Here is a 19,627-nt window from a genome sequence, read left to right as displayed (position 1 = left end):
TTCAGAAAGCGGACAATAAAAGAAGCATCTCAAGACAGGCGAAACTCAGGCACTACAGTACAACTGCACTACCATATGCCCTCTATGCAACAGAAACGACCACAATCGGGGCATCAAGCATCACACAGACAGGAAAAATAGAACGTAAAATCCTTTGAAAAAGTTTAGGAGCAGTACATAGAGATGGTGTATGGATGAAGAGACCAACCAAAGAACTGTACGAACATACAGGCAGACTTACAGACACAATCAGAAAACGTCGGTTAACATTCTTTGGGCACATACAAAGAATGAACAACACCAGACTCACAAAGAGGATTTTTGATGTAGTCAGCAGCTCAATCGAAAGAACCAACTGGTTTCATGAATTAGAAAAAGATCTAAAACAAGCAGGAGTCAATAAAGAAATGATAGAGGAACGAGACAAATTCAGAAAGAAAATTATGAACACGAAATTGAAAGTAAAAGAAAGGAAGAAACCGGGAAAAAAATGGACAGAACAAAGGAAACACGAACGCAGTGAAAGAATGAAGAGGTTTTGGGAAGACAGAAAGAAGAAGAAAACATAAAAACGGGAAGATTGAATAATCATGTATTATTCAAGTTCAGTCACTGTCTTAAGGACAAAAATGTATAGCAACATAATAATAAATGCCATCTAGTCCGTTGTTTCAATAGAAAGAAAGGGATATGTTAGATGGGCGGAAAGGACGGCGGAGACGGTGAAGGAAATATTTACTCCGGCTGAAGCGATCCTAGTTATGTCCTGTTATAGGTGTACGGCTGTTGCAGGTATATCTTTCCAGATTCTGTTCCTTAGAGTTGTAAAAGCGTGATGTTGTCTTGTTTAGCCTTTACTTTATTATTATTATTATTAGCCTATTATTGCTTCTATTGTTACTGTTATTATTACAATTACTTTTTCAAAAAAAAAAAAAAAAGAAAAGAAAAGAAAAGAGCCGCACAGAGGTACAGTGGCTTAAGTTTAAAAAGCTGGCATCCATAATGCTGTTGCAAACCACGCGTCTTTGTAAACACATTTCAGTGTAAACAAAAGGTGTCCTTAGTACTCACAATGCATCGGCGACTAGATTGATCCAAACCACTTTCACTCCGGTTCTCGGAACAAGACGACATGTGATATTTAATACTTAATTAACATAAAAGTAATAAATGTTCCAGATACATTCGGTTGGTTGTCACACTGCTTCGGACACCTTACTTTCGAATGTGAGATAAACTTACGCTTATAGCATTTGTAGACTCAGCGATAAAATAGAGTGAGAAAAATGATGCAAGCTCACCGTACAAATCGTTAGCCACCTCAGTGCGCATGCACAGATGGTTCGTTAAGCCTTCACAGATGGTGCAGTGATCGAATCACATGCTCAAACACGTGTGCACTGCCTCTGCGTGGGCATAAAATAATAGCGATCGATGAGACATTTATGTTTCTAGCCGATATTGAACGTAAACATGGGTAGATGTAGCGACGTGACAAATAGGAATAAGTGGCAGTCGTGTTTGGCTGCATCAGTGGCCATTCTGTATGTGAAGTTGCTATATTTGTTTGTGTTTCGCGGCGGACTGTTCAACATAACTGTGAGCAGTAACGTAAGGCACGTGGCCACGAAACACATCGCAATTATGGTCGAAGAAAGGACGTGACTGAGAGGGACCGGAGAGGCGTTTCATGGCTTTTGAGTTAAAATCTCTTCCAAACGCGACAGGAATTGCCACAGACAGTGAATGAATGTCCATCTGTATGTGTTAGTGAGAGAGTATTGAGGCAGAAACTGCATGCAGTGAACATTTTATCACCTCACATGAGGTCGTTACTGGTACAGGCACATAAAGACAGCAGCAAAGTTCATTGGGCTGGGAGAATTTGTGACTAGTTTTCTGGACACTTCCCCACCGTATTACATCCCGACTGTCCTGCCAAATCATTTGACTTGAACAATAGAAAATGAAATGAAATATCTGTGTGACGCCTTGGAACAGCGGATAAAACGCAGACAACAGCATCCACGCAATATGGTGGAGTTGCGTGATCAGATCGTCAGCGAGTGACTTAACTGGATACGACGTATCAGCACAATCTTGTAGACTAATTTCGTAATCGAATGCAGACGGGTATCAAGTCGAGGGTAGGGATTACACGGCATTAAAGGATGCTTCTAATGGTTTCCCGGTGGCTAACTAATTTTTTTTGTCTTGTAAACTTACTGTCTGTACAGAAATCAGACCTTTGGTGTAAGAATCAAAGTATATGGAAAGCAAGCAGTTGCAGAGATGTGAGTGCGGTTGTACTCCGTCTACCACGTTATTTGATCTGTTCGTGCAGCAAGCACTGATCTAGCGGGCCGGTTGAGGTGCGGTAGGACACCTAACTGTTGGTCAGACTAGGAACGTATGCACGCAGCCCTACATCCATGGCAGTTGCTACTCTGGTAGACGGAAGTGTACACATCAAACTCATTATGAACGTGTGGAAGAAAGAGCAACATTGGTGTTAGAAAGTACTGACATAAACATACAGGTTGTAATAACTCAAATGAGTGAGCCAAAGTTAGGGGACGAGGAACATCCCGAAATATCAGAGAACCTCTTATAGCCTGAACTACACCCTCTACACACGGCGGCTTATATACATCATTAGATCGTCGGTGCAATGAACATCCCACTTCATTTGACAGAAAGGCAATATCGCGACGTGACAGACCACACTATAGGAGTCCAGTCAGCAGCTCAAACGCTTTACCTTTGTCTGACAACATGATGGAAATTTACATGCTGCTGTGAACAGTGGCTTTTCGCGAGGTACCCGCCTTCAAATATTCACTGCATTGAGATCCTTTCCCTACATTCGCTCCGAAAAAGATTGGGATGAACCTGCATTTAATGTCAGTAGCAACTCGTTGTCGGCTTTGAAACCGATTGACAAGGTAAGGCACTCGTCTGAGCTTTCTGTTGTTATGCCGTGTAACATGGCTGCGACTGGTACGTCATTCCTTGTAGACTCTATCGACTGTATGCATTGATATACCAACAACACAGTAAAGTTCATTCACGGAACGCCAAAACGCGATAGTTAATTACATAAGTCAGTAATTCTGTGGCCGTTGTTATTCACCGTAAAATCTGACCATCTAGGTCGTCTCACTTACTTCTTAAAACTTTCTCAATGCTCGACTTCTAGATTGTTCCGCTGGGAACTTCTTCAGGATTCCACTGGTGCCCCTCGATCGCTGAACATTGTCGAGAGACAGTGTCGCGTTCACTTGTAAAAGGGTTTTTTCCTGCGATTCTTTGGAGAAGTGGAGTTATTTGGTAGACATCTTCAGTCTGTCATTCGTGGACCATCGCAGTTGGGAAAATGCTGCAAGCAGATAATGGGAAAGCGCAGGAAACGATAATATTATTGTTATTGTGTTTTCTCTGTTGTTTCTTGGCAGTTCTTTAAATTTCACGTTCCCCGTGACTGCGCTTTTTCTTTTTTTTCATAGCAGCATTACGAAGTTAGAAGCCTTTAGCGTCATCTCTGTGAAAATAGTACCGAGTCTTCGGTAATTCAACTACTTCACGGCCTTTCCCTCTATAAATACTGCGGGAGAGTGTGAAGTGACGTGTGGTTGTGGCAACGTAAGAGGTCGTGCTGGAAAGTAATGGCTCCGAATTTATTACATGAAAATTCGTGATGTTTTTTCAATAACTTCGTTAGCAATCTACATTTTTTCCTGTTGCTGTATATACATATATTCCTCACCATAGTCACACGGGAGACGAAAACGATTCTCCCTACGAGAGGCCGGTTTGTAGGTACCGCCACTGCAGAATGTTTTACTTTCTTGATGTAACAGCGCATCACCTCCGCTTGCCCTGTTTCATCACTATCATAGAGAAGTCCTCGAATGCATTCTCTTACATAAGGAAACAGATGAACATCGGATGTGATCAAGTCGGGACTATATGGAGAATGATTGGTGGTAGTGAACGCAAGGTGTCGCATTGTAGCAGATCTCGCAGTGCTCGCGTGTGGCCTGGCGTTGTGCTGAAGCAGAAGGGGCTTCATCTGTGGACAAACTCTTCTGCAGTTAGATAGTCATTTAAAGCACGCTATTTCTCACACACCGACATATTCACGTAACACACTGCTACGTTACATTCTACAATCCGAGCCGTGTAGTGGCCGAGGGTTGGAACTTGCGTCAAAACAGTGGGAAAGTCGATCGAGTGATGTGCAAGAAGTGTAATACCTCAACCGATATTGAGGAGTAAAAAATTCGGAGGCATTATTTTCCAGCACGTCGTCGCACATTTTGTCGAAACTCAAAGCAGTATAAAAGAATGAGTTAAAGAGGACGAACACCTCACACCCTTGACTCAGAATATAACATCAGTGATAGCAGATAGCGAAGAAGAATATTAATCAGAAGAAGCAATATCTATAGAAGTAGAGTCGGTGAAGCAGCTGAAAATGTCGAAGAATGGGTCGAATATCAATGGAGGTGACGGCACCATGCCTCCGGCTCCATGGCTACCCACTACCACAGAAGCATACGCGTAGCCACAGCGTGCGAGAGATATTAACGTGCACGAGACAATTAAGGCGGCACAACAGCCTCAATACTTAGTATTCCCCCCCCCCCTTTCAGTATCTGGCTTCAGCATTAACTGATTGTCGATGGTCCGCCAATGAGAGCCTGAAACCATTTCTCCCTACAACCCCAGTCCTCCGGAAATGTGCCAAAAATATCCTGTGACAAGTGAACGCGACACTGTCTTGCGACAGTGCTAACCCATTCAGGGACACCACTGCAATCCTGAAAAAAACCAGCAGAGGGTTATAAATGAAATAGTTTTTAGGGGAATATGATGCGGCTTAAAGAGTAAAAATATTTTTCATATGAATGTGTGGTGTCTGTTCTTTCGGACATGTCCGAAAGGACAGACACTACGGGGAATCTGCAGCTGTGATACATTATATGTAAGTTGAAGGTGGAGAGGAGAACAATAAAAGTAAAGGAAAGGGATTACCGATATAAGATGCATTGGGACATTATGTAGAATCAGCGATAACGAGTGAAAATGTGTACCAGACTCGAGATTTCCACCTGGCTACGCCGGTGCGTTAATCACTGCGGCACTAGGTACCCTGTGTTTATCAAAACTCTACAGACTATCTCGGCACACCTCACAACCGACCCACCCATCCATTCACCGTTCATTTCCACTATGGTCGCTACTCTCAGATCCCCTCAGGACGTCGGACGTATTTGCGCATCCGCACTGAAGAGGATGGGTCCATCGCCCATTTATGCGAATAATTTGTAATAATTCATGGCGGTGTCTGTGCTTTCGGACATGCCCCGTTGGAGCTTACATCAGTGATCATTTCGATTTCCTTTCCTTTCTCCCCTCTCAACCTTCAATTTATAAAAAGATTTTGCCATCAACTACAGCTCCTACTGCCATTCTTCGTGTCATCCAATGTGATTCCGTTGCATCTGTACAACCGATTTGCCCGTTCACATCACTTTACTACCAATACGTTGCTCAGCGTTTGATGGTCACGTGGCAGCCTTGTACCAGTTCTAGAAGCTCTAGAGCGTTTCAGAGTGACCTTTGTGCTCTTGTGATGGGGTGTCTAATATTTTGCACCATGTCTTGCAGTAGCTGCCTGGCGTTGAGCGGGCCTGTTGTGATGGTCGTGGCGTTTGTTTCAAGCAAGAGTGGCTCCCCGTGAGCGTGCGGTCGTGGTCGCCGCTGCGGCTCGTCTACTCGGTGCCGCACTACAGCTGGAGCCGCAAGGGCTTCTCCTTCGGAGCGCTCTACTCCTTCGTCAACGACGGCGTCTGCGGCCGGGCCGTGCTCAACAGGCCCTCAGGTGAGTGCTTCCTCACAATCAAATCGGCTCTCGCCGAAGTGAACAGTCTGCGAAAAAAAAATGTATAAAATTTTTACTCATACTCTCAGCCCTGCAACCTCACACACAAACTGCTCCGTAAATAACTCTTCTGGAAAGACGTGTGACCACTAAACTGTCTAGCTGCTGGTTGTCTAGGGAAGCGACCACACATGGCCGTACTCTGGTCAACTCAATGTCAAATTTTCTGGTTAAAGCACACCTGCGACTAACCAATTATAGCAAGTGGGAATCAACAATTCTGGCCGACACACAAGACTTTGTTTTAGTTCCGTTCAATAGCTCAAAGTCGGCAATGAATATTGACAATATACTCCACAGAATGGGCACATATCTAGACCACCATAACGTTGAGAAGGTGGGAAAGGGGGGAAGGGGGGGGGGGGTTGGGGCACATTTCAGATAAAGACAGAAGTCTTGTGCAAAGTAATTCCTCTGTTATTAGCACATTAAACGGAAGACAATCACTAAGTAACAACTAAAGTTCAAAGTAACGACTCTTTGCGTTAAATCACTAAAGTTCAGTGACACTGCGTGGCATTTATGCTAAATCCAGCGGGAAATTCCACATGAATAATTCAGAACTTCGTATTACTGGCCGCTCAGTTTTACTGTCTAAAGTTGTGCTTTTGCACCAGACCGACGAAGTTAACGCTTCGGCACTACAGCAGGCCACAAGCTAAATCTGTAACTACACTAAACTTCCCTACCGAAACAACATAATAAACCCACTCATCTAACCACTGGTTTACACACCGTCCCCTGCTCGGTGCTCCCAGACGCTACATACTCGCGTTCGCACTCCGCCTCCAAATTCCACAACTTTAGTGCCCAGATATAGAATAATGACGAAAAAAACTTAAATCCTACATTAAAAATACTGGCACCACACTGTGTATCCAGTAACAGCAAACATGGCGGTGTTTGCACCAACTGTTCGTCCTCAGCGTCCATTAAGATTTCACTTGTTATAAACTACCAAAATTTGCTTAATTTACAGTAAACATTAGAACAAAGAATTGAGTCCATTCAGTTCCAAAGGACTTTTGCCGCCCTTCCAACTCGTGATGCAAGTAAGTTCCTTACTAGGTCCCACTAAATAAAATGAACGACATTTTCCGACGAAAAAAAGTTAAGCACCCAGAAAGCATGGTAGAAATTCACTGTAACTTCGTACACGTAAACAGTAACAGCAGGTATGTAAATGACTGAAGTTTCAATTCTCTATGATAGGTAGAGCGGTAACCAGAGTGCATTACTGTTGTTCATGTTTCAAGTTTTTGCAAGCGTCTTAGGCTATGTAAGGGACATTAACATCGTCACATGATGGGCAGTCACTGTGCAAGAGATGCCGCATGCCCGTCTGAGACAGTATTACTAGCTCCCGACAGAATTTTAATAGGTCCTCACCTGGGCCACTATTTGGTCGGTTGGTGGAATCGTGGTAAGTTCAGATTTGTGGGGCATTGGGATGTGACAGTGGCTCCATGTTGAATTGGCTGGAGACGTGAAGGCAGTCATGCTCGTCATCAAGATAGCGGTAGGTCAGGTTGGTTCACCACAAGAGAAGATAGCCCTGTTGTGTATGAGTCAAACAGTTAAACCTTCACATCAGCCCCTCCCATCCGAGAACATGGACTCCGTGCAACATTCTGTGTTATTCCGCACCACTGGTCGAAGTCAAACTGCAGCCGAAGTAGGGAAATCCCGTATCATGCATAGGCTGCCACTAACACAACACAAATGATTGAGCTTGAAGAAGTGCAGTGACCTGTAAGGCTGGGCTGCTGATGAGTGGTGTCACACAGTGTTCTGCTCTGAGTCGCAGTTCTGCACTACCCCAGAGGACCATCACCAGAAAGCGCTGGAGCCACCCAGGGAGAGATCCTGGTCTTTGAATGTTTCGAGGCGTCATTGCGGTGTTACTCCTGGCGTTGTGGTATGAGGAAATCAATCCATATGACTTCTGGTCACACCTGGTAGTGACTGAGGGAACTTTAGCAGCAGAGGATACATCTCGACATCCAGCGTCCTTGTGCATGATCTCTCATGCCACACTATCATGGTGCCATTTTGCTTCCGCACATTACTTGTCCATACATGATACAAGTCTTCGTGAACTGTCTGCCTGATTCTGAGGTACTCCCGTGGCCAACAAGATTCCCAAATCTGTGCCTCATAGAACATGAGTAGTACCAGCTGGAATCTCAACTCCGTCCTAGTGCTAGTATAAAGCAAACAAAAAGCCAATTACAGCAGCTGTCTGACAGGTTGCCTCAGAAGAGGATATAAAGGCTTTCTGACACCCTTCCAAATTGAATCAGAGTATGCGTCTAGGCCAGATGTAATATAACTTTGTATTGGAAAGTTGGTATTGCAGGACAGTTCTTTATAATTTTAATTTGACTTTGTAGTCACTGAAATAACAAAACATACCTTCTCAACCCGTTTTGTAACATTTTCAGCTTCTAAGTGCCTCGTTTTTTTTTTTTTTTTTGTCAGGCAGTGTATACGTGCTGCGACAAGAATATACAGGGTCATTACAAATGATTGAAGCGATTTCACAGCTCTACAATAACTTTATTATTTGAGATATTTTCACAATGCTTTGAACACACATACAAAAACTCAAAAAGTTTTTTAGGCATTCACAAATGTTCGATATGTGCCCCTTTAGTGATTCGGCAGACATCAAGCCGATAATCAAGTTCCTCCCACACTCGGCGCAGCATGTCCCCATCAATGAGTTCGAAAGCATCGTTGATGCGAGCTCGCAGTTCTGGTACGTTTCTTGGTAGAGGAGGCTTAAACACTGAATCTTTCACATAACCCCACAGAAAGAAATCCATGGGGTTAAGTCGGGAGAGCATGGAGGCCATGACATGAATTGCTGATCATGAACTCCACCACGACCGATCCACCGGTTTTCCAATCTCCTGTTTTAGAAATGCCGAACATCATGATAGAAGTGCGGCGGAGCACCATCCTGTTGAAAGATGAAGTCGGCGCTGTCGGTCTCCAGTTGTGGCATGAGCCAATTTTCCAGGATGTCCAGATACACGTGTCCTGTAACGTTTTTTTCGCAGAAGAAAAAGGGGCCGTAAACTTTAAACCGTGAGATTGCACAAAACACGTAAACTTTTGGTGAATTGCAAATTTGCTGCACGAATGCGTGAGAATTCTCTACCGCCCAGTTTCGCACATTGTGTCTGTTCACTTCACCATTAAGAAAAAATGTTGCTTCATCACTGAAAACAAGTTTCGCACTGAACGCATCCTCTTCCATGAGCTGTTGCAACCGCACCGCAAATTCAAAGCGTTTGACTTTGTCATCGGGTGTCAGGGCTTGTAGCAATTGTAAACGGTAAGGCTTCTGCTTTAGCCTTTTCCGTAAGATTTTCCAAACCGTTGGCTGTGGTACGTTTAGCTCCCTGCTTGCTTTATTCGTCGACTTCCGCGGGCTACGCGTGAAACTTGCCCGCACGCGTTCAACCGTTTCTTCGCTCACTGCAGGCCGACCCGTTGATTTCCCCTTACAGAGGCATCCAGAAGCTTTAAACTGAGCATACTATCGCCGAATGGAGTTAGCAGTTAGTGGATCGTCGTTGAACTTCGTCCTGAAATGTCGTTCCACTGTTATGACTGACTGATGTGAGTGCATTTCAAGCACGACATACGCTTTCTCGGCTCCTGTCGCCATTTTGTCTCACTGGCGGCAGAAACCTGAAGTGCGGCTTCAGCCGAACTAAACTTTATGAGTTTTTCTACGTATCTGTAGTGTGTCGTGACCATATGTCAATGAATGGAGCTACAGTGATTTTATGAAATCGCTTCAATCATTTGTAATAGCCCTGTAATTAGTTGTAGGATAGATCTTCCTCAGTTCCTTAATGATACAGATGTGCAGAACTATAGACCTATATCTCTAACGTCGATCAGTTGTAGAATTTTGGAACATGTATTATGTTCGAGTATAACGACTTTTCTGGAGACTAGAAATCTACTCTGTAGGAATCAGCATGGGTTTCGAAACAGACGATCGTATGAAACAGCTCGCGCTATTCGTCTACGAGACTCAGATGGCCATAGACACGGGTTCCCAGGTAGATGCCGTGTTTCTTGACTTCCCGCAAGGCATTCGATACAGTTCCCCACAGTCGTTTAATGAAAAAAGTAAGAGCATATGGACTATCAGATAAATTGTGTGATTGGATTGAAGAGTTCCTAGATAACAGAACGCAGCATGTCATTCTCAATGGAGAGAAGTCTTCCGAAGTAAGAGTGATTTCAGGTGTGCCGCAAGGGAGTGTCGTAGGACCGTTGCTATTCACAATATACATAAATGACCTAGTGGATGACATCGGAGTTCACTAAGGCTTTTCGCGGATGATGCTGTGGTATATCGAGAGGTTTTAGCAATGGAAAATTGTACTGAAATGCAGGAGATCTGCAGCAAATTGACGCAGGGAATGGCAATTTAATCTCAATGTAGACAAGTGTAATGTGCTGCGAATACATAGAAAGAAAAAACCCTTATCATTTACATACAATAAAGCAAATCAGCAACTGGAAGCAGAGGGAGTACGCATTAGGAGTGATTTAAAATGGAATGATCATATAATGTTGATCGTCGGTAAAGCAGATGCCAGACTGAGATTCATTGGAAGAATCCTAAGGAAATGCAGTCCGAAAACAATGGAAGTAGGTTACAGTACGCTTGTTCGCCCACTGCTTGAATGCTGCTCAGCAGTGTGGGATCCGTACCAGATAGGGTTGATAGAAGAGATAGAGAAGATCCAACGGAGAGCAGCGCGCTTCGTCACAGGACCATCTAGTAATCGCGAAAGTGTTACGGAGATGATAGATAAACTCCAGTGGAAGACTCTGCAAGAGAGACGCTCAGTAGCTCGGTACGGACATTTGTTGATGTTTCGAGAACATACCTTCACCGAGGAATCAAGCAGTATATTGCTCCCTCCTACGTATATCTCGCGAAGAGACGATGAGGATAAAATCAGAGAGATTAGAGCCCACACAGAGGCATACCGACATTCCTTCTTTCCACGAACAATACGGGACTGGAATAGAAGGGAGAACCGATAGAGGTACTCAAGGTACCCTCCGCCACACACCGTCAGGTAGCTTGCGGAGTATGGATATTGATGCAGATGTAGATACCAACGTTTAATGTCACTATTCTCTGTGGCATTCTATAGTGTCCTGTTGTGATTCGTTGTTAGTTTACTCTTACCTCTGTAACTTAACTGTAACTATAATTACATCAAATAAACGCATTAATTTTAAATGTAAATCATGTATCATTCGTTGATAGATGAAGTGCATCTTCGAATGACCCCCTGATTAAAGCTGCTATAGTTTTTTTCTAAGAGCGTTGTTAATTTTGGTAGTAAAACGGAATTGCAGCAGACGCGCTAGCCCAGTGCCTGCATTTGTGTCCGCTGACTGGCCCGCACAGGGCTCTCACCAGCGACATTGACATTCGCTGCCACCTTGATGCGCTGGCCGTCAACTCTCGCCTATGCTCAGGCTCGCCTGTAGTTAATTCGTGATGCACGCCATTAGGTCATGTCTAATTCTTCCACGGCATCATTTATAGGTTAGCCACTCTAGGCCAGAAGTTGAACTAAACTCTTTCGAGTCATTCTTTTATCAAAATTTGTTCGTTCTTAAGTTTCTGTATCCCTAATTCCATTACGGGCAATGCCGTAATGTTACCTTGAAACGAACACAGTTCATTTCTTTGCACCTCGGTGTGCATTACTCCCGTGTCGCTAATGTCCTATTCGCTGATGGCTAAAAAATGGCTCTCAGCTCTATGGGACTTAACAGCTATGGTCATCAGTCCCCTAGAACTGAGAACTACTTAAACCTAACTAACCTAAGGACAACACACAACACCCAGTCATCACGAGGCAATTCGCTTATGGTACGTTAAATCATTGTACTGGACGTTTCAATAATATTCACCAGGTATCTCATGATATATCTCCTGAAGAGATAAAGAATGAATATTCATTTACCGATGGAAACTAAAACTTTACGTTGATGCGGTTTGTAATTCGCCAGTTCGGGCCGAGCTAAGTGACGCAGTGGTTAGCACACGGGACTCTCATTTGGGAGGACACTGTTTCAAATCGCCGTCCGGCCATCCAGATTTAGGTTTTCCGTGAATTGTCTAAATAGTTTCAAGAAAATAACGAGGTGGTTCCTCTGAAAGGCAAGACCGATTGCATTCGCCATTATTGACACAATCGAGATTTGTGCTCCGCTTCTAATGAACTCGTTGTCGACGTATTGTTAAACTCTAATCCTCCAATATCCATTTTGATAATTCGGTTCCACGTACCTGGATATGTTGGAATTTTCCACGGTTCTGAGAATATATTGAACATTTAACCTTTTAATACGCATGAGTGCCACCACACATTGACCTCTTCATCTACAGAAATTCCTAACCAATACGCAGCACCAACCATCTACACCTCCTGCTCAAGAAGATGAGATACCCAGAAGAGCAGGAGGAAACAATACGGAACTATACAGAATGAGAGGATAGGAGAGGTTATTTCAGTGATTACAAAATCAAATCAAATCCACAAATAACTTGGCTATACGACCAGCTTATCAGTACGAACTCATATCACATCTGGCCAAAATGTATGCACTGATTCGATTTGAGAGGGAAAGTCAAAGGACCTCCTTTTGTCCGGCGTAGTACAACCACTAGACGTGGCATGGACTCAACAAGTCATTGACAGTCCTTGCTACCTCTATAGAAATCCATAATTGCAAAAGTGTAGTCGGTGGAGGATTTTATAAACTAACTGACCTCTCAGTTATCTCCTATTGATGTTCGATAAGATTCATGTCGGACAACCTGGGTGACCAAATCGTTCCCTCAAATGGTCCAGAATCTTCTTAAAATCAAATGCCAACACTTGTGACCCAGTGATACGGGTCATTTTCATACATAAAAATTTTCCACCGCTGTTCGAGAACGTGACGTCCATGAATGGCTCCAAATGGCCTTCAACTAGGCGAAAATCACGAGGACCCAGTCCATTCCATGTAAACACTGCCCGTACCATTACTGAGCCACGACCACCATGCATAATGTTTTATTAACAACCTGGGTCCGTGGATTCGTGGGCTCTGTGCCACATTCGAACCCTACCATCAAGTCTTACCAACTGAAATCGGGACTCATTTACGCAGGTCATGGTTTTCCAGTAGTGTAAGGATGAAATGATATGGTCACGAGCCCAGAAGAGGCGCTACAGGTGTCGTAGTCCTGTTAGCAAAGGCACTCGCGTCGGTCTTCTCCTGCCATTCCACATTAATGCCAAATTTCGCCACACTGCCCTAACAGAGATGTTCGTCTACGTTCCACATTAATTTCTACTGTTATTTCACGCAGTGTTGCTTGTTTGTCAGCTCTGACAAGTCTATGCAAATTCCGCTGCTCTCGGTCGTTAAGTGAAGGCCGTCGAGCACTGCATTATCCGAGGGGAGAGGTATTGCCCTAAAGTTGGTATTCTCAGCAGACACTTGACATTGTGGATCGTGCAATATTGTATTCCCTAACGATTTTCGAAATGGAGTGATCCATCCGTCCAGCTCCAGCTACCATTCCATGTTCAAAGTATGTTAATTCCCGTCATGTGGACGTAATAATGTCGAAAATATTTTCACACGAATCGCGTGAGTACAAATTACAGCTCGGTCAATGCGTTAATCCTTCATACCTTATGTATGTTATACTTCTGCAATCTGTATTTGAGCGTATCGCCATCCCCTGACTTCTCAGTGAGTGTGCTTGATACTAGAACTGGGGCGAAGTGACGCACCCAGAAGGGCAGAAGTAAACAAAACAGAAAACTACGTGGATTGAGAGGCTATGAGGAATTTATGTGTCGTGACGTACCTTTAAGCAGCCAAAGTTCCCCAAGAACTTCTTTGGAGCAGCTACCAGCTCGAGCTTGTTCCACACGTGTTCTCTCGGGTACAGATCTGGGTGTGTTTATGGTGGGGAGTACCTCAGAATCACGCCGACAGTTCACACAGGCATTTGTAATGTGTGGAAAAGTAATGCGCCGTTGAAAATGGCAACACTATACTGTCGCAGTATTAAAAAACAGTCTTAATCGCGATTTTTTATTTATTTAGTGCGGACCGATTTCGCACTGATGGTATGAAGCCGGTCGGCGCTAAATAAATAAAAAATCACGATTAAGATTTTTTTCTTAATACTGTATTAATTTATAGCAATCGATGTTTCTCTACACCATGTTGTCCGAACAACTATACTGACGCATGAGAGATAATGCATGACGAGTTTGGTGTCTTGATGTACCTTTAAGAGACCAAAGGTCCCTCAGTCACTACCAACTGTGATCAGAAGTCGTGTACGATGATTCCCCACACCATGAAATCAGGAGTAAAACCTCTGTACCTCCCCGAACAACAGGAAGACTGGGACCTCTCCCCGAATCGCAGCCTTACTTGCTGACGATCGGCTTCCGAGATAGAGCGGAACTGAGATTCGTATCTGACCACAGTGTAACACCATTCATCAGCAATGTATGCTTCCCGGTAATGGCATCCCTTCAGACTGAAAGGTTTGTGTTGTGCCAACGACAGCATAACCATGGGACGGGAATTCCGTAATGCGGCTGCTGAGGGACTTCGGTCAATGGCGCAGGTTAATAGAGAATGTTGGAGGAAGTTCGTTACTTGTTCTCGGATGGCAGGTCCAGATGTGAAAGGAGTTAAGATTTGCTAGGTACACAATAAGCCGGCGAGTATTCCTGCCCTGATGTTCCTATGTACTCCAACATCGAGCCACTGTCACATTCGAATGCCCAACTTGTCTGGAAGTTACACGATTAGACCAGGCAGCTAAATGGACCCGCAATGAGACTCCTTTCTAATTCTGTCAGGTGCTTATAGTACTGCCTCACTCGAGTACGTGACACCCCTGCGTCTTTCACGGTAAATCACTCAAGGTCTGGCGTTGTTCACCACCATTTTGTACCCGACCAGGAATGTTAACAACTATAAACACGAATAACAGTGAAGCACTCTAGTTGCCGTTCTATATTTCGGGGAGGTACAGAGGTTTTACTCCTGATTTCATGGTGTGGGGAATCATCGTACACGACTTCTGATCACAGTTGGTAGTGACTGAGGGAACTTCGGTCTCTTAAAGGTACACGAATAACAGTGAAGCACTCTAGTTGCCGTTCTATCTGTCACAGAAAACTGCCGATAGCATGTACGTTTACGAAGTTCACATATGACCATTAGCTCCGGGTACTTGCTGCTGCTGCTCGTAGATGTCGACGTTATCGGTTCAGAGGACATGATGTGCTGTGCTCCAAATCACCCCCCTTATGTACTAAAATTCGAGTACAGCCGGTTAAAACAACTCCTGTTATCAACACGTGTCGGGCAACCTTTTGCTGGCGTGGGTGCTTGCTCAGATAATTGTCCTAAAAGGACAAATTATCTCGGCGGGACAGTGACGCCGCCATCGCGACCTTGGGACCTCGGGGGCCCCATTTTTTTATCAGTTTCTGACCCTCGAATCATGAAACGACGCATGCAGTCATGTTTCGATTCATGAGGGTCAGCAACTTATTTTTTCAGACAGTGTGTAAGTGATATTCTAGACGTATTGGCGGTCAACACAACGACCAAAACAATCATAAAAAATTGGTTTGCTTTGGTCTGTAGTCGCACTTTAATTTTTCCTAATGGCTACAGGTTACCACCATCGGGTTATCCTCAAAATATAGGCAGCCGTTTACACCTGACACACACTCGTCAAGTTGCTTACGCGGGTAGGTGTGTATTATACAAGACTGCCAAGTTAGTTCGATTTTTTCTGATGTATCAGGCTTACGGCTCCACATATTGCTTCTTTAGCCTCCGTGATGGTCTGGTCTCACGGTACATTTATTCATTTTGTTTATTTATTCATTGAATTTCATCAGATTATGCCTTCAGGCCCTCTCATATATTCGACCAGGGTTTTACACCTAAAAATTTTTCGTCTATCATAGTTACCTAAGAAGTAGCAGTAATTTTAATCTGAGGTATAGTTATAATGTAGTATCAATAGAAACAAAAAATATTTGAAGCTTCATACAGAAGTTGTGACAAATTAATACTGATTAAGAACTAATAAAGACTATGTTAACATTATTTCTACTACTGCTGCTTTTGTCGCCACTAACAATGGTAATAATAATAGTGATAGTGACATATACAAAATGTATCTATGGGTGCACGAAAGAGATAGTTTCTGGCATAGTAAGTTCAGAGGGAGTGTAATTTAAGTAGACTGTATCATCTAAGTAAAATGGGAAATGAGGAAGGTTTGAGGTAATCAATGCATACGGCGGATAGATGGTTGCATCGTTATAAATGTCATTAACTGTCTTTTGATGCTGGAGAAGCTATTCAGTTCACTCATAGACTGAGCGTGGTCCTTAAGGGGGCATGTTCCTGCTACTGAAAGGAATTCAGTAAAGCGGTTGACTAATGCGATGTGACATATATAATTTTTCTCTGTTCAGTTTTTTCTAGTGGTACTTTCCAAAAGACATCGTGTATTTAATTCACTTTATATATATTCATGTAAGAGATATATCCTCGTTAAGTTGGATGGTTTTTTTTTAATAAAAGCTTGTAGTCCCATCCGGTTGTTAAGATTCGCCCAAGATGGCTTCGTGTTTTATTTTATTTCACAGTAAATGGTTTCCATAGAATCTTGCTGTCACCATCGCATGTTCGAAAAAATCTTATTAACACGCATACATGCCACCACTACAGTGATGGTGCTTTCCACCCATAGGAAAACTCATCTCGTTGACTTGTCAAACAATGTACAAACAATGTATCAAATATACAATGTACGAGAGTTGACTGAAAAGTAATGCCCCCACCTTCGTAGCTCTTCAACAGCTGGTAGCATTGGTATGCGGCAGGTACTGGCTTGTTCCGTATCCTCTTCTCTGTAGCTCCAGTTGGTGGGAAGCCTTAGCATTGAACGGTTGTGTTGTTACAGTGTAAGGTATGGAACCCTGCTCAGACGGACGGTCGATGCGATTCAAGCAAGTTACAGTCATTGAATTCTGGACAGCGGAAGGTGTCACCCCAAAGCAGAGTCATCAGAGGGTGAAAGCAGTTTATGGTGACTGTGTTGATGTGACTACTGTGCGTCGTTGGGCGAGTAAGTTTAAAGATGTTGAGGAGGAATCATCTGACTTAAGCGACACACAAAGATTTAGACGTCCTCTGACAGCAACCACCGAATTTCACAAGCAGAATTTTGACAGATTGATTCAGGACGATCGTCGTATCACTCAGAGAGACACTGCAAGCACAACTGGTATTTCACAAGAACGTGTTGGTCACATTATTGCTTTCCTTGGCTTTCTTAAGATCTGTGCACGATGGGTACCCCGGATGCTGACTCCTGAAATGAGAGCGCACAGACCACCGTACAGCATCCTCATTACAGTCCATATTCAGTACCGCCTGACTTCCATCTGTTCCCGATAATGACAGACGATCTGCTGGGACATCATTATGCTTCTGGTGAAGATTTTGAGAGAACTGTGCGCCTGTTGTTGCAGAAACATATTGTCGACTTCTTCCGTGACGGCTTCAGAAAACTTGTTCATTGTTGGCAGAAATGTGTCCAACTGGCTGGTGATTATGTGGAAAAGTGAGTATTGGTAATTCTAAGGGTTATTTCTGCGTCTGATTTACTAAAATATTCCCATCCAAACCAAATTAACGACGGTGGAGGCTTTACTTTCCATTCACCCCTCGTATACAAAGATTTTTAAATGAAACAAACGTTATTAACATTCTTCATGTCTACATATTTGCAGCCCTCTTCCACTAGAGGACTCGGAACTGTAGTACGTAACATGGCGGTGTGTAACATAACCATGCTGGTGCGGGAGAAACAGCGTACTGTATACGAGTTTCGATTTCTAAGAGTTCGTCCACGCAAAGAGAACCCTCTACTTCAGCATGACATTGCCAGGCCACCCACGAGCTCTGCGACATCTGCAGCAATCCAACGCCCTGTTCAGCGTCCCTCAACGAAATCGAACATTCTAAAGTGACGGTATCCATGATCTGGTCCCTCGTTCGGCAAAAAAATTGTGTTTGTCACCAGGGTGACTATGTTGAGAGCCGGCCGGTGTGGCCGTGCGGTTCTAGGCGCTTCAGTTTGGAACCGCGTGACCGCTACGGTCACAGGTTCGAATCCTGCCTCGGGCATGGATGTGTGTGATGTCCTTAGGTTAGTTAGGTCTAAGTAGTTCTAAGTTCTAGGGGACTGATGAACTCAGCTGTTGAGTCCCATAGTGCTCGGAGCCATTTGAACCATTTGAACATAATTCTCGTACCAAGTGTATTGTCATCATCAGTGATGGAACGGAATAAAGCCAGGTATAGCCACACAACCAGTTCCTCTCCGATGGCTCCGAGGATTGCCCCTGGGATTACCTTCACGAATGTTATGTACTCTCATTTAATGAGAACCGCAGAATTTAGTCTATATCATGGGTGCAAAGTCTCACGCTCAGGAACTTTACACTATCAGCTCGCTTCCCCTTGTCGGTCAAATACAACAATTCCTTTATCTGACAGGATTCTAACAACCGATCTCGAATTCGACTGTTAGTGACCTCGACTATGGAGGAAGGTGGTATTGTTATGGACCTTATTGAATAGTAAGCTGATGAATATTTATCTTGTTCCAGACGAAAATGCATGTGGAAAACATGACGGTACCGTTTTCTGTTACGCAGGTATCAATCCAAGTCAAAATTGCACAGTTAAGAAACGAAAAAGTGTCGCAAGAATTGGTAACCGTAAGACTAGAGCTTATGCCTATTGATAGGCATCATATGCTTAAGATTATTACTACACCAGATCTGTACTAGTTTTAAAATGATGGTTGGTGGAATACCAATGTTGGCGTGTTAAAATGAGAGATTATTTTGGGAATTAGTTACTCTTACCTTTCAATGATTTCGCAGTAAAACTATCTCGCCAGAAATTATGATGAATGACGGCATCAGCTTTTATAGTTTATAAACTTCATTTCAATCATAAAATTAGTAACTTATTTAATATCACTGTTAACGGTTGTTTGGTGGCGCTATACTCGGAAATACTCATTTCGATTTCCAATGTTAGAAAAAAATCGACCAATAAGAAAAGAGATGCATAAAAAGCGTGATCAACTGAATTTGCGCCTTTGTTCTACGTTTGGTCAGAATCCTCTCACGTAGTGAGAGCTGGTTACACTTTACGGTGAGCTGCCCATCCGTTGGGTTGCTATTCGAAAGAATTTGCATCAGTGTAATTATCAAGCTCCACCCTCTTCCTTCTACCCAATCTCCATCAGCGGCCTAAGTCGACTGTTTTATACTATACTGAGAATCAGTGCACATTGTTTAGATACATTATGGACTCCTTTTGCCTTAATCTGTAATTGACTTTCGAATTTGAGGTTCAACAAGTAAAACACTGCTACAGTAGACGATACACACGGGAAATACGATATGTAATTCCCACTTTTGTAAGATAACAGATCGCAAATTACAGTTATATATTATAACGACGTGAGTAACGTTCTATAACTCCGTA

At 43.5% G+C, this 19,627-nt stretch overlaps 1 protein-coding gene across 1 annotated transcript in view; it reads left to right on the top strand.

Moving 5' to 3' along the window:
• LOC126088306 (uncharacterized) overlaps positions 1–19,627 on the top strand; it is a 323,218-nt gene that overhangs the window by 258,074 nt on the left and 45,517 nt on the right. The window contains exon 15 of the mRNA XM_049906436.1: positions 5,731–5,890. Coding sequence (XP_049762393.1) covers positions 5,731–5,890 — 160 coding nt within the window. The remainder of the gene's footprint in view (positions 1–5,730; positions 5,891–19,627) is intronic.

This window comes from Schistocerca cancellata, chromosome 6 (assembly GCF_023864275.1).
Source record: "Schistocerca cancellata isolate TAMUIC-IGC-003103 chromosome 6, iqSchCanc2.1, whole genome shotgun sequence".
Lineage (NCBI taxonomy): Eukaryota > Metazoa > Arthropoda > Insecta > Orthoptera > Acrididae > Schistocerca > Schistocerca cancellata.
Note: the sequence above shows the minus strand (reverse complement) of the source record. Positions and strands in the feature narration are given on the sequence as shown.